Below are 15549 nucleotides of genomic sequence, written 5' to 3'. Positions count from 1 at the left end.
CTCCTGAGGGAAATACCTGGTTGTTTAGCTGCTAAATGTTCCTCTGTGTTCACCAGCTATAGTTGCTGATGTTGTCGGGTGCTGGGCTGGCAGAGTAGTTTCAAACCAGCTGTATATTTGTTTATCCCATCCAATTTTTTTTTTTTTTGTGAACATATTGTTTTTATCATGTTCTGTTTACCTTCTGCTTTTCTCCACTTTTTCATGAAACAAGTCAGAAGGTATTTGAAAGGACATTTTTCAAAAACAACAAAGGAGTTTATTCAACAGTTATGAGCGAGTTGAGAAGAAATACTAAAAATAGAAATAACGCCCAGGCATACATCATCATTTTACAAGAATTTTCGAGGTGGTAATAAACTTTGACATTTAGAAAAATAGGAATTGGGGCAGGGAAGTGTGTAGGACGTTGTGTGCGTGTGTGCGGAGGGACGAGGCATGTTTTTCCTCAAAGACCTTCAGCTATGTGGTTCAGATTCAGGAAGTGAAAATTTAGATGGCTGCTGGTGTGTGTGTGCAGAGGGCACTCAAGGGATTTGATGTGTGTGTGTGTGACGGGGAAATATGAGGTTGATGGGGGTGTGAGGGTGGTGGTGGAGGGGGGGGTGTGGGTGTGGAGACGCAAAAAGGAAGAGGAGGAAAACGGTGAGGAAATCAAAAAGGATATCGTCCACACGTCAAAATGTGACATTTTTATCCATTTTGAAAACATGAATGTTTGGCTCCAATTAAAAACACTACATTTGCTTCAGTAAAGTGCTGAGGAGAAACCAATGCGGTCCGTCCACAAAAACTACTTATAAACAAGAGTGGGAGTGCTGAACCCGCTGCTAGAAATACACCGTTTTTGTATTATAGCAGAGAATATTACAGAAAACAGCCGCATATGAGAGAATGGAAGGAGTTTAATTTCTAAAATAAAGAAGTGACAGTCTTACAACGTGACTGAGAAACCTTTCAGAACAAACCTTCAGATGCGTTATGCGATGAATATTGGATTTAATTTGGATTTTAAACGGTCAATCTTTCTAAATCAGAAACCAGAACTTTCGAGTTATTGTCTGCGAGGTCGTCAAGATGTTTATATAACCGAGGAAAAATAGAGCAATTTCCCAAACCCATGGGTGCGGGTTGGATCTTCTCCATGTTATTTCAGAGCTGCGTGTTAGCTCAGGACAAATTTTTCATTTCTTGACTTTGAGAAATGAATTTAATTTAAGTCACCCAAGGGCAAAATAACGTTAAAAAATATGTGTTTGTCCAATACATTCCCATCTGCCTCAGCTGTACTCCGTAGTGCTAATCATCAAAGTGATAGCAAGCTAACGTGTTAAAGAAAAAGTGAACATGGTACATTTTATACCTGCGAAACATTGTCATTGTGAACAACAGGGCAGTCTGAATAGATTAAAATTATTTATGTGAATTTACATCAATACGTCAGATTGGACGTCTTTCCTCTTGTTTTACCGAGTCGAGCTGAAACGGCATTTCAAGAGTCTAGATTCCATACTGTGACCTCTAGTTTTGTGCGGTGCCAAATTTGCAGATTGATCGATGGACGGGTGTCTTAAAGGGTTAAAAAAAAAGGCATTTTTCATTTCAGCTTAACTTTTCTAAGTCTTAATGCTACGTTAATATCCCAGACAATGTGAACGTCAATGTTTCCTTACACAATATATTTGGACGTTTGAGGACCTTTCCAAAACTATTTAATCACTCTTAATAGTAAATTTCACAGTTATCTGATGATTTACAAGACGGCTTGGAAGGGACGGTTATTGTGCCGTCCAGCAGATAACAAAGGCAGCTATATTTAAACCGGAATGCTTTGCTTTCTAAAAAAAAATTGCAAGTACTTTCCAAAAGTCAAGCCAATGACACGATACATAAAATACTTTACAATCATATTTGACCGTATAAAAGAGCACAAATTCACATATTATTAATTTTTTTTAAAGTAAAATACGCGTTTAGTATATACAAAGTGTTTTAAAGTAAAAGACTCCACACTCGAGATTGCATTTTAAAGATCATAATATCAGTTTTCACACACAAGACGCTGCATTGTGTAAAATATCATTGACATCTCATGTCGGCTGCTTATAGTGTCGAGATCTGATGCTTGCAGACGTGCTCTCAGCTTCTTGAGGCACCGGTGATATAAAAGTGGAAGGTGCATGCACAGCTTTACTGTCAGTCTTATAAAGAGAGTGTAAGCACAATTTATTACATGATACAGAGGCTAAGATGAACATCCAAGTATTTTTCTTTTTTATATGAAGCCCTTTATCTATAGCAGAGCTTCCGCCACATCTGTTCTCTCGGCAGACATTCGTCGAGGCTTTTCAGTCCACTTCGGGTCTTGGTTTAAATCCAGAAGTCTGTGTTTTGCTTCCAAAACGGCACCGCTGTCCAGAGAAAAAAAGAGATTCCACAACAACATCCGCAAATGTCAGGTTCGACTTTCAAATTGACGTTTTTGGGAAGAGGCTGTGTGGCATGTTGTGATGCCCATGACTGCTCATGACTGTTTTGCCATGTAGAAAATAAAAAAAATAAAAAAATCTCATCCATACAAAAAAAAAAAGAAGTACATTTTGTTTCTCTCGGATTCCAAGCTTCAGTTGACTTTAAAGATGCTGAAGATGTGAGGCGAGGCTGAAGGGCTGCCCAGAGTGTGGAGTCTAAAGGACGAGCCGGTGATGGCCTGCAGCTCCGTGCCTTTGTCCAGTCGCAGGAGGCCGGACACCTGGCAGGGCTTCAGGAAGTGGAAAGGGTGCGGCCCGGCGGACGGGGTCGTCCCGTAACCCTCCATACACTGCAGCTTCTGAGGCCTCTGGCCGCTGGTCACCACATCCAGCTTCACATACTGAGACTGTTGCTCATTGAACAACACCTGAGGAGACAGAAGACCATCATCTCATCAGAAGAGCCAAATCGCACGCCGACTTCAGCTTCCCTATACAAAGCACGTGCTGTGGCATGCAGTGTGCATTCAATCATGACATACTTCCTCATATCATGGCAACCTTGAACTTTGACCATCCTGCTCATATATCTGCTGTGCAAAGGATTGTGGGCCGGAATAACCAAAAAAAAGAGCTTGCTGACTTGCAAAACACGGTCGGATGTTGTAGGACATCCTGGTATTTTTGGCATTCTGCATTTGACATCCAATGTATTGGGACAAGCTTCATATTTTTCTTACTAAATAGTTTGGTAGTGTGGGTATTGGAATGCACTTTCGGAGAACTTGTGTTCTTCTCGGCTATTAAAATGAAAACTAACCAGACTGCCTCTGGATTTCCAAGGTCCTGCTATCGCAATTCTTTTTTCTTTTTGGCAAGATTTACTCCAGACCTCTGTCAACTTGACAAGACCGACTACATGAGATTACCCGAAACCTGATAGCCACCTCTCCGAAAAAAACATGATGCGTACCAGTACAGTAAGACTGATGCTTTTACAAAATAAAGGCTGTCTTTTATTTCTTTTTTTTTATGAAGAGGTGGCGCTGCGTCCCAAGAATCTGCTGATTCACTCTAGTTGCAAAATATCGATCCAAGGGTTATTTGCCGTTTTACCTCAGTAAGGAAGACATTTAAGAGGAAACCAGTTTTATTCTATTTTGAATGACTGAAAATCCAATTTAAACCACATGTTACTTTTATAAGACAATGCCGAGACACCTGTTTATTTGATACCACGGCCAAAACTGTGGTACCAATAACAACACCTTCCTTTGAAGTGTTTTGGCATTTGAAATCCATGGACTTTGACGCCATGAAACACCTTCTTTAATTAGCAAAATCTCAAATAGCAACTGATCCTTTCAGTCAGTCTTCACTACATTGCCATGCGGGGAATGTGAGGATGATGACGGCAACGTCGTTATATTTAGTTAATTATCTACAAACTCACCTGGCAGAACAGGAAGTAGACGCCGGCTTTCTCCACAGTGAAGGTGCCTTGTTCCTTGTTGTACCTCACCGCTTTACTCATATTCAACATCCTCTCTTCCCAACCCTTTATTACGCCACCCTCTCCCACTGAAACACACACACACACACACAAAATTAATCATCTCGCAGGCAGAAACGTCACAGATTATCTTCCATCCGTCATTTTTATGACCCTTACCTTGCTGAGAGGAGACTTTGGTGACTGGTGGAAAGTAAAAGAGACATTGAAAGAGAGAGAAAAGGGGAAAGTCAATTAAGATTTTATGAGTGCAATCGTATAGGGGTATATGATTGAAACCACTTCAGCAGATGCTACACGAGACGGCTACACGGGATCTGCCAAGCCACTTACTCTCGAAATGAGACGCCGCTTTCTTTCCATTTCCATTCCTCCCTCGCAGCGCCCCCCCTTCGGAAAGGCAAGGAGAGACAGAATATGAATGGCAGAGAAAATACTTCTGCGGTTTTTGTGATAAAACAATCATTCCCATCTGTATCTGTCGAATAACACGGTGTGTTAATTTGCAGCCATTTAGATTGAACCTGGCTCTTTTTTTCCCTTTTCTTTTAACACTGTTAGCAGATGGGCAAAGGATTTCCTGTCATATGCTTCAATATATTTCCTTAAACTTGTTATTTTCAGTCAGAAGCGGGTGCCTCTATTCTTTTCTTTTTTTGCCTGTGGGGGCTAATCTTAGTGCCAGCTGGTTGCAGTCATCTAGAAAATACAGAGAGAAGAGCGATGAAGGAAGTGAAGGAGGATGGAGAGCTGTGTGTGTGTGTGTGTGTGTGTGGGGGGGGGGGGGGGGGGGGGCCAGCAGACAAAGACGAGATAGACGGGAAAAGTCAAAGCATTGAATGCAGCCTGAGAAACAAAGCTAAGAACGCTAAATAAGAGAAAAATGAAGTGCCGGAAAAAGAGAGTCAAAAAGGTCTTTGGCTGCTCTGTGACCCAAAAGAGTTGATTAAGAACAGAGTGCAGCAACAGCTCCGGCCCCTGCTCGGATAAATACAATAAATAAAACACAACACTGAAAGGCCGGAGCAGCAGAAAGACTGCTCTTGTTACTCACTAAAGGTTTATTTTAGCTTTGCATTCTGGCCTACGGGGAGCGATTTCAAACGCAGATACAACTCAAATACTGTATGTACGGACTGCGGAATACATACTTTATGTTTCGAGACGGAGCAGCCAAACACCGGGGCCCCCCACCACCATACAGGAATATTAAGTCCCCACTAAAATAACTCACAGGTGCGTGACCCTGTAGATTCAGGATTTGCTATGGGCGAGCGTAAAGCCCTGAGGCTGGCCAGAATTTCCTGACTTAAGCTGTCAGTCATCGTCAGAGAACATAACAGCAGTGTCCTGCTGAAACGCTGCACCGCGGTGGTCAACTCTCCACAAACTGGAAAAAGCTGTTTGGGCTTCTTTTTTTTTTATTCCCGTCAATAGGCATGAATGTCTGACGACCATTTAATGCGTTTTGGAATAAGACGTCAGATATCGGTAACTAAAGGGGGGGAAAAAAAGCTATCTGCTGGATATCAATATAGATGTGTTGGCGAGGCACGCTGCTCTCTAAATGAATCCTTTTGTCAAATTTGGACATTCACCCCGCGACTGAAATGCAGCACAAAAAAAGTGTGAGCAATCGAGCGAATCCCGTGATGGTGATGCAAGTGGGGGCTATAAATACTGCAATGATAGGTCATCAAATATCACCGCTTTCACAACAAATCATAGCTGTGTCAGTCGTGAGGGGGAAGAGGGGGGAGGAGGGGGTGAAAAAAAAAATCAATTTCATTGCCCAAAAGCGTGCAACAAGGCCTCGCTCCCGCGCCAGCTGGTTTTCTGGGCTCCGAGGGCCGTTCTGGTCAGACCTGTAATTTCTGAAACAGTCATCCAGATGCCTACTTTTTCCTGTGTCAACTTTTAGCAGCGGGTTGAGCCTGCGGCCCACGAGACCTGACCAAAGTGGCATGTGGGCCAAGACTGGCCAGCGTTTGTGTTAAATGCCCCCCCCTTCAAAAAAAAAAAAACCCAACGGAGCACAGTCGGTAGGTATTGTGTCTGTGGTGATTTGGGGGCGGCAAAAAAAAGCATAAATCTTCTAAATGTTGGTGTTGAAGAAAAAAAGAAAGCAGCTGTGGAACACTTTTGATTTGCACTACCGTCTCTCTTCACTCTCTGCCCCACCAGCAGCTCTCTCTTCTCCAGAATGAGCTGAACAATGGCCTTCCTCTGTGTATTAACCTGTTGAAAGAGAGAGAAAAGGCACTATTAACAAATGTCCAATAAGTTTATTATGACTTTTTTTTTTTTCTGGCACCGATCCCACGCAGCCACAGACGGCCTCTTCCAGCCAGCCAGCCACATAAACTCGTCTCTTCCAGTATCCTGCCCCTGCTGCCATGCTGGCTTTAGAATAGGCCTACCACTTCCTCAGAGACTGGTTGCGACACCTAATGCATGTTTTTAGTGCTTTGCATTCCTCGCATCTCGACTCCCCCCTTTCTCAGGAAGAAATCTCTTTTTTTTGTCAAGCCAGCAGAGTTTTAAATCCTTGGCTGGGGGCCCCGCCGAATGACCGAAGGAGGCCTATATGGAGTAAGAGGCAGAGCGGCTCAGAGAAAGTCTAAATTTACTGCTACTGCTCTCCAGACGTTCACTCACTGGCTCTCATCAGGAGTTGGCCAGCGGTCAAACGGACAGAATGGGGCCCCCTTGGGAAAGGCTCCAGCATCAACACTCCACGTGGCCAATTTTTGGGGGGGTGTTTGTGCGTGCGTGCGTGTGCGCAGGTCTGTCAACATGACACACAGCCAACCTGTCGTCCTGATCACAAATCCAGTGCAACCTGGTTTTGTAAAAAAAAAAAAAAAAAAAAATACTCTGAACTCGAAACCAGAAGAATTTCCATCAGCTCCTTTTTGGCTGCATTTTACAGAAAAATATCTTCGCCTTGTGATGCAACCTCATGCCGGAGTCTTTTTAACGTTTTTGCTGCAAGTGCAAAAGACGTTTCACAACCGCACCGTGCACGCGAGTGCACGCGAGTTTAGGTGCGAGTGGGGTTGATCGTGGCCCTTGTGCACGAGACGCAGCTGTGCGTGTCTCAAATGCTTTTACACTTGGCGCACTTTTATCACCCAGCCTGTTTCACGCCTCGAGCCTCTGCGCAGTCGGTCGGGTCTAAAGTGTTCACATGCCAAATAGTTGAGGCTTTCCAGTAAATTGAGATAAAACTGGCACCAGTGTAATTAAATATGGCGGGAGGGGGGTGGGGGGGGGGGGGGAGAGGGGGTTGGACACAAAAATAAACAGTAACTCCACACAACCTGACTGCACTTATTGGTAAGCAATAAAAGTGCCAAGCAGAGAAATGGTGCAATAGAATAGAGTACGTGTAAGGGGGGGGGGGGGGGGGGTGAAGAGGAATTGCATTTTTCCATATACCCCCCGCGAACATTCCCGTAACAAAAGCCACACAAAAAAAGTTCCATAACAAAACACTTGAAGGTCTAATAGCTGCAGGCTTGTAAATATTATTGTTGGTGCAAATATGCATGCCGTGCGTGTTTGCAAGCTCGACTGTTTTGTGTTTGTGTTTTTTTTAAAGTGCGATACAAACCTGCTCCATTCGGTCCTGCAGGATCTGAAAGGACTGAGACAGGTCCCGCGTCTGTCGCCAAGTCCACGCCGTGAAGAGCGCGCTGCATGCGGCCAGGGACAGCGCCACCAGGGCCAGAGAAGCCCAGACGACCCGCAGCTTTCGAACTCGTCTCCTCTGCAGGATCCGATGCATGTTGCTGCAGACTGCACTGCTACTCGCCGCCGCACACCATCCGAGTTCCCCACTTCAGCTCCATTCCAGCAGACCGCGAAGTCCCTCCAAACGCGCGTCTGTCCAAATGTCCATTTCTTGGGGGGGGGGGGGTGGGGGGGGAACGCGCGAGTGGACGAATTACAGTTAACCCCCGCTGCTTTTTAAACGGGTAATCCTTTCGGGTTAATTATAGCTTTATCTGATTTTCTTAACGCAATAAAACATCCGAGCGTTCCTCCACACAGATCAAAGCCACCATCCTGCGCGTGCCTCCAAATATAAGAAAACTCGCGCACATCAACTGTTGCATCCTTCTTCTTGTGATTCGTTGACTCAGCGCTCTTGTCTTCCCTTTAAACAGCGCGCTGGGGGGTCACTCTATTAGACAGACTGAGCACACACACACGCTCACACACACACACGCGCACAGTCTTGGAGGTGAACTTTCCGCGCGCCCTCGGCGACCACTGATGTGACTCCCGCGTGCGTCCGCCAAAATAAAACAAACCCAACGAGGTGAGCGCAGGAGAATAACCCACGATGCGCAACGGGGCTTCCTCTGCTTCTCCAAGCGCTTTCATCAACTTGCATGCCTTTTTAAAATATGTGCCAGTCACGCGTGTAACAGTTCGGTTTGTGACCACAGGGTGGCGGTAGTGTATAGGTAATAGATGGAGGGGATCATCAACAGGCGAGCCAGCTACTGATGTGGACCCCAATAGCTCGTTTCTTAATTTAAAATATAAAAGAAATGCTGCCAAACATAATAGTACAATAATAGTCTTTACTGTTATATATGTATTCCACACTATTTGTCATTTTTAACCTACTTTTTGTTGTAGTGCATTTATGTTTTATTGTATATTTTCTAAATTAACAATGTATGTATAGACAGCATGCACTGATCATCTTTGGGTCTATAGTTGGGACAGAAGGTGTTAGTAGGCCCCCTAGAGGTGAAATGTACACTGCCTTCACCTTTTGATAAGCACATTAACTCATACTATATGTTTTTATTCAAGTATTTTTCCAAATTAGATCATTTACATACGTTTATAATAAAAAAAAAATCTCTAAGACTATTATGAAGGAATGGACATGGACAATTATTTAACTGCAGTCTGAGTTTTATTGTGTTTCCACTGGACAGAGAGCAGTCAAAGTAGTACGCAGTAAAACAGCCTCTTGAACGGGTGACAACAGGAAGGCTTAACTACGTTTGCAGTTTCTAGGCGAGGCGTTTCTGAGCCATGTGAAACACCTGCGAGTCTGTTTTTTGTTGGTTTTTATGTTTCAACTGAGGAAGTTCGTGCTCCTTTTTGTGGGTTGAGGGAATTATTTGATCTGGATCTCTTCAGAAACTCAACTGAAGTCCAACTTGCATGCCGTTGTATTGACAAGATTTCCACTCAATTATGACCATCTTTATTTTCAACCATTTCAGAGACAAAAATCAGACACATTGACACGTATGCCTAACATCGATGACGACACATGGTTGTATTTAAAACAGTATTGGACACATGAGAAAAATCTTACCATGCAAACGTTACAGTGGGTAACAGTTATGGAGTTTATTGTGACTGTTACACCGTATAATTATCACATACACACTAAAATCTGACTTCAAACACTGATATTTTCTTGTCATCTGTAGTCAACGTTGCTCTTCAAAAATGGTTTATTGCGTGTATTTGTATGTTTAACCTCATCCTTTACAGCACATTAAATGCAGTTTTCTAAGTAGATTTTGAAGCAAACACGAATAGCCAATATCCCAAAGATGGGAAAAAAACTGCATTCTTTACTCATTTAAATTGTTCTGTAAACAAAGAATGAAATGTAAATTGCAAAAGCTACAATGGCGCGTCAGTAATAGTTGTTTAGAGTGAGAGAAAACAAACTGAATACAACCCGCGGCTCAGACTGTTTTCATTACATTACTGGAAATAATACAGAGTCTAAAAAAATGAGACTGGATATGAAACAGAAGTGCAGACCAGCATAATGCCCCCTTCTGATTTTAGCAGGACAGGTTCAAAGACGAGGACTGAGTCCGGTCGAAAACTTTAATTTTTTTCTTTTGAATTCAACCAGATGGATCATTTCTGTCTGATTCTCTGCTCATTTCTTTGAAACCCGTCCAAGGAGTTTGTTTCTCTGCATTCCTTTACATACACTGTTTAATCACTTAGTAGCAAAGCTTAAACTTAGGGTTGGTAATCTTCAGAAACTGGTAAGAATGTGCTCTTTTCCAATGATAATAGCTAGCAGCAGGAGCGCCAAAAGTCGCTAAATCGAGCAAGAAAGTCGGCGATCAGCCACACCGACATCACGTCACGTCAGGCCTCCCTCCAAAGCCAGAACCCCCAAATTATAATCCTGAATGTGAACAACGAACATGGCTATTGTTAGTGCTCACAGCTGGGTTTATACAGTCCTGGGACAGCCACAGATACCAGAATTCTTTTTGTCAGAGCGTATGATTTATTGATTGCTGGTCGGCCGTTTATGAGAATTTCAACAAATCTAACAAAAATAACTATGATGAACTTCACAAACTAAACGCTTTAAATAGAGGATACAGTGCAACTGTCAACATTGTGCTTCACAACCGCTTCATAGAGTCCTCATCAGGAAGACGAGGGGAGAGGTGACTCTTTGGTTGCTGTTGTCATAGATTCTAATACATTTAAAGGGATAATACACAAAAAACTCACTCTTTTCCAACAGTCATACAGTGAAACATGATAGATTTTTTTGCAATGCAGTTTTTCTGGATGTTTGTGCAAAAAAACAAGTAATTTGTAGATGATTATTCTGTGATAAGACTTTCCACTAGAAACACCAAATGCACACTTGTGTCAGACTTTTCTCCAACCCATATATTGTACTTTTTTTCACTTGTTAGGTTATCTGATCCATTTAAACACCAAAATAAAAGGCTCTCTGGGTCAAAACGTAAATCACAAGGGGGGGGAAATCAGATTTCAGTGCCTTGGATGTACTATTAAAATGTATTGCGTAGGCCCCATTCCAATACTTCCAACTGCAGCCTTGAGTTACTAACATACCTTGCACACTTTCCGTTTGGGAGCCAAAGTCAAGACTGTCAGCGTCAAGTTTTGGAACGGGGCCACCGAGCGGCGCTCTATCCCTGCACTGTGTGAACTTAACGGTTTGCAAAGGTTGAGCTAGGGTTGGGCCAGGCGCTCCAGCGCCTCTCCTTGGCAGCGCATACAGTGGTAGCCCATGTCAGCGGTGACATCGAAGCTGCCCTGGCTGAGGTAAAAATCCAGGGATGGTTTGTTCCAGTCCAGGACCTGGAAGTTGAGCTGGGTGCAGCCGGCAGCCAGGCCCAGCTACGGGAGCAGGAAGGCAAACGTGAGACGGACCATTGTGACATAAGGGATGTTCATTCATGCAAGTGCCAAGACATGTTATGCATCGTTTTGACAAAACCTCGTTTGTAGAGAGAAAAGGCCCAATGTTCAACATAGTACAATTCCACAGTCTAATAATATACTGATGTTTTACTCACCTGAGCTACCTTGCTCATAAGTGCTTTGCCAATGCTCTTCCCTGAAAGACAGCACAAGACTTTCACACATACACTCTTCCCCAATAACAATAATGCCAGGTCTATATTTAAGACAGTGCACCGTACCTCTGAACGCAGGCATCACGTACAAGTCCTCCATGTAAACGCTTCTGCCCGACCACGAGCTGTAGGAATAAAAGTAAAGTGCATATCCGATCTTCGTGTGGCCTGAAAAATAAAAAATATTAAATCAATGCACCAGGAAGTAATCAAATCAAATATTTGCCATATCACATTAAATATTCCCAGCACCCTGCACATACCCTTCCCTCAACACTTTCAGTTTTTGAATTGATTTCTGTAGCCGGTATATTACAGAAGTGAAATAAAACTATCAGCCCTGACTCATCCGGTTTTATTGCTGCTGAAATGGTGAAACATGAGGGCAAAGTAACTGAGTGGGTGCAGCTTTATGATTCATCTGGGGACAGAATGAGGCCAGTATATTCACCAAGCAAAGGTGATCATTTCAAGCAGTAAAACTAGCGCGGTGAGTCATTAGTCATCATAAAGCAGTTCTACCCGTACAATGGACGTTTGAAACAAAAGGAATGCAAATGTGTATCGGACAAGCAATACGTCTTACTTTCAGTTCAACTTCTTGCAGTTGGTCAGATTGACGGTTTTCAAGCCATATTTAATGTTTTTTCCGTCGTAGCTTAAAGACGCTAAAATGCGATAGTTAGTGATGGGGTTTGACAGCGTTTTATAAAAATCTGCATATGGTTTGATTTTCCTCTCGAATCGCTTTTAGACTCTTCACGTTTGTTTTGCGGGGAATAAGACTTAAAGTTAAAAGAAAAATGTCTTTTTTATTATATTATGGACGTTCCAACGCCAAAAGAGCAAAAGGCAAAAGAGATCTTCAATAATGGATGTGTGGTCCAACAATGCAGGGAATTCATAGATTTCAGGAAGGCAGGGGAGAAATACCCCACAAGACTTTCCTCAATTTGCCCCAGTTATTATTATTATTATTATTATTATTATTATTATGATTCTAGGTCCGTGGAGAGGCTGTTTGACACTGAATGAGCTTGAATATCAGAGTCACGGACATAGTAAGACAAACCCACACATGCAACCGCTCCTCAGCTGATATTTGAGGTCTGTGGACAGCGGTGACTGTATGGAAAAAAAGGGCCGTGTCATGGAAGAATAAGGCCCAGCTGGGCAGCGGAGCGTATGTTAAGGTTCTCATTACTGTATTACTGAGGGGAAGCAGCGCGTTGGACTTGTTATATAAGCGGTTTGCAATGAGAGGCCACATCAGCAGTGGGCCGTTACATTAGGGGACGGAGCTAATAAATCAAGACTGATATCATGCAATCTGTAGTAGTTCCTGTTTAAAAAAGTTACAAAACTATGACCGTTGTGTCATATGCAACTTCACAGTTCATGTCGGGGCTGTAAAGCGTGTACAGGAGGGGGCTTGAACACTCAAGTAGAGGTGGTGTGACAAGTGGAAATGTTGTGAGTTTATCATCTTTATAAGTTGACAATATGTCAGTTCCTCCTCACCTTCTTTAGTTTTGTGCTGATCTGGCACCTCGGCGACGATCCCATGAAAGAACGGGTTCTTCGAGAAGCCGTCCTGCTCCAAGTCTGCATCCAAAATACAACCAACAAACAAACTAGTCTTCCAGAGTTCATTTAAAATAAAGATGTTACAATCTTAAACGTCTGCACATCTTAGATACCTCTCTGTGTGATTTTCACGTGCTCTACCACTTTCTCATATTCAGCCAACTCCTGTGGAAAGACAATAAACACAATAACATCAGTTTTCACCACTTTTTTTTTTTTTGCCAACTGCAACACCCCAAAAAAAGATGAGTGACAGGTTGGTACAAACCAAATGAACATTTCTAAAGGGAGGATGAGAAGGTGGGGCAGGAAGGAGATGCCGTAGCCATGGAGATCGGGTGCCTTATTTATTTATTTCTATTTCTGTTATTTGTAGAGTAATTTTGTAGTTTGTAATGCACACCTGAGTTACTGACTTTCCTGCTTTAACCACATACCAAAGGTTACATGCATGAGACAGAAAAATGGGTACATTCTGTAATGTGGTTGTCTCCTCCTAACGGATCACATTTGAAAATATAAAACTAACTTAGATACATTGATTCCTGACTAATTCAGAGGATCTATTAATGCCCGCATGCAATGGATTCATGTTGATGTTATCAAATCTAAGTGCTGAGGACAACTGTAGTCAAAGTACATTCTCCAATAAACTACAACTACCGTCCTTACGTAACAACAGTCGCCGCTTTTATTGATTAAACGGGGAAGTCCCGTTATAAGAGACTCCGCTGTTCCGCTGAAATGAACGGAAAAGTAAAAATAGCACCGAGAGGACGGACAGCTGACAGACAGCTGACTTTTGACGTGTATCGAGTCCCCGGCTACTCATCTAATAATAATGAACGTCCTCCACGCGATACAGGCCACCGCGGCACGTGTCCGGCTCACCAGGATCATCCGCGCGATGTCCTTGCAGTCCTCCACGTTGGCCGCGCGGATAGAGAAGTCCATGTTGTGCGCGTGATGATGATGACGGTGGTGATGGTGATGACGGTGATGATGATGATAATGATGGTCTGACAGTTGTCCTCTTCAGCGTGAAGGCGTGTTTTTCTCAACTTCTCCGACGCGAGCGACGCAAGCGACGTCACGGAGCGGACCCACAATTCATTTCGGCACAATGTGACGCAAGCCGATGCAAAGTCCGGTTGCAGTCGAATAGTCAAAAAGTAAGCTCCTAACTCCTATTTCTTGACCTCTGGGGAAAACGTCACGGGGTTAAGGAAAGTCGGAAGGAGAACTCAAAGGGATTTAGGAAAAGACCGCCGCGCGCGCTATCATTAGTTACGTCATTTTAAGAGCGTAATTGGCCTAACGGTAAACGTTCAAACAAAGACATCTGCGCGTGGAGAATTGAGGAGTAAAACGTTGATACACGTGTTGAGTGATTTGTTGAGATAACGCCCAAGTTGAGTTGCTTTAGATTAAACCCACACAATGTTGCCTATAGGCTGACATACCTTATCAATAAGTGACAGGAAGTAGGTCAACCATGGACGTTCAGGTAGTCCACAGTGCAATGCTGAGGACCTCATAAACAATACTATGTTCTAGTACTGATGCAACTTAGAAGAAAAATATATTTTCTTTTAAATTCATATTTCAGTCTTTTTATTTGCTTTTTTTCTCTCCATATGTGTTGAATCCAATCACTTACACCTAAAGCCCATTTTATTTATAGTTATAGTTCACTGGCTTGTTTTTTCTATGAAGAGATGACACCTGACAGACAAATATATATACTGAACCAGATAATACTTCACACACTGCCTTAGAGATACAGTCCAGTTTGAATTTGTTTTCCCTACTAAATAATTGATGATCTGGGGGTTTAATAATCTGGTTTGTTCACTCAGAATTTACAGTTCACCAAAAACACAAACAAACAAGCAAAAACTTCAGTATTTGCTCCTTCTGTTTCATGCCACGCTTCAGTTTTGTGAGGTGTAATACACATTGCGGCCTCTAGATGGCCCTCGCAAGTTTTTAGACTTTTGGTCTTTCAGTTGGAATGAATGTGTGCATCAGTAGCAGGTCATCTCCTCTATTGATAAAGCTCAAATACTTTGTTCTCAAAAGCCTATTTTTTATTATTATCATTTTTTATTTAATTTTCAGTGAATACAAAATACAACTATTTTATACAGTGAAGGATATCCCTGGAAACGTATAACTCTTGATTAGAGATGATCTGAACAGTTACTATGCTGAAGATTATTTTAATTCATAATGAAGCTGATTTCGTCTGTGGTTGAAGGGCTGTTTCCTCGTAGACTATAAATTTATTCTTTAGCGTTCCAGAAACCATTCAAACTAAAAACGGCTGAATTTCACAGAAGGTGTCCCCGCCGGAGAGGTTATATTTAGTTCAAACCGCCTGCGATGACGCACGCTGTGGACATGTCATCAAAGTGTGAACTTTAGGGCACGAAATAAGAATGATCTCAGGAATTTACAGCATTTCATGAAGACATAAAGTCCCCGCCAGCCAGAGGGATAAGTTTGAGGAACTAAGAACGCCTTGGGGAGGGAGAAAAATGACCCGCATGGATGAATGAATCAG

General features: G+C 42.8%; 2 protein-coding genes across 2 annotated transcripts; both read right to left on the bottom strand.

The window, feature by feature from the left end:
• Window positions 1–236: 236 nt before the first annotated feature.
• On the bottom strand, window positions 237–8251 carry tnfsf12 (TNF superfamily member 12). The gene is made up of 6 exons (XM_084003528.1): window positions 7601–8251; window positions 6141–6222; window positions 4318–4374; window positions 4144–4167; window positions 3925–4052; window positions 237–2899 (listed from the first exon to the last, which is right to left on the bottom strand). Exons 1-6 carry the CDS (start codon window positions 7772–7774, stop codon window positions 2624–2626), a joined length of 741 nt encoding a protein of 246 aa, XP_083859654.1. The 5' UTR covers window positions 7775–8251; the 3' UTR covers window positions 237–2623.
• A 2731-nt stretch (window positions 8252–10982) lies between these two features.
• sat2a.1 (spermidine/spermine N1-acetyltransferase family member 2a, tandem duplicate 1) lies at window positions 10983–14054 on the bottom strand. Its single transcript, XM_084002914.1, has 6 exons — window positions 13875–14054; window positions 13097–13148; window positions 12918–13001; window positions 11463–11564; window positions 11337–11377; window positions 10983–11157 (listed from the first exon to the last, which is right to left on the bottom strand). The coding sequence occupies exons 1-6, from the start codon at window positions 13935–13937 to the stop codon at window positions 10990–10992; spliced, it is 510 nt and encodes a 169-aa protein (XP_083859040.1). The 5' UTR covers window positions 13938–14054; the 3' UTR covers window positions 10983–10989.
• Window positions 14055–15549: the final 1495 nt, after the last annotated feature.

The sequence above is a fragment of the Eutrigla gurnardus genome (genome assembly GCF_963514095.1).
Source record: "Eutrigla gurnardus genome assembly, chromosome: 23".
NCBI lineage: Eukaryota > Metazoa > Chordata > Actinopteri > Perciformes > Triglidae > Eutrigla > Eutrigla gurnardus.
This window is presented reverse-complemented; position numbering and strand designations above follow the sequence as displayed.

What these genes read in the sequence shown, in the direction of transcription:
- sat2a.1 (XM_084002914.1), bottom strand. Translation starts at nt 13,937, where the DNA reads ATGGACTTCTCTATCCGCGCGGCCAACGTGGAGGACTGCAAGGACATC. An exon ending in CGTGAAAATCACACAGAGAG is followed by an intron (nt 13,002 to 13,096) that starts GTATCTAAGATG and finishes TTTTGGATGCAG; the next exon opens with ACTTGGAGCAGGACGGCTTC. An exon ending in TTATGAGCAAGGTAGCTCAG is followed by an intron (nt 11,158 to 11,336) that starts GTGAGTAAAACA and finishes CTGCTCCCGTAG; the next exon opens with CTGGGCCTGGCTGCCGGCTG.
- tnfsf12 (XM_084003528.1), bottom strand. Translation starts at nt 7,774, where the DNA reads ATGCATCGGATCCTGCAGAGGAGACGAGTTCGAAAGCTGCGGGTCGTC. An exon ending in TGCAGGACCGAATGGAGCAG is followed by an intron (nt 6,223 to 7,600) that starts GTTTGTATCGCA and finishes CTCTTTCAACAG; the next exon opens with GTTAATACACAGAGGAAGGC. An exon ending in AGCGGCGTCTCATTTCGAGA is followed by an intron (nt 4,168 to 4,317) that starts GTAAGTGGCTTG and finishes ACTTTCCACCAG; the next exon opens with TCACCAAAGTCTCCTCTCAG.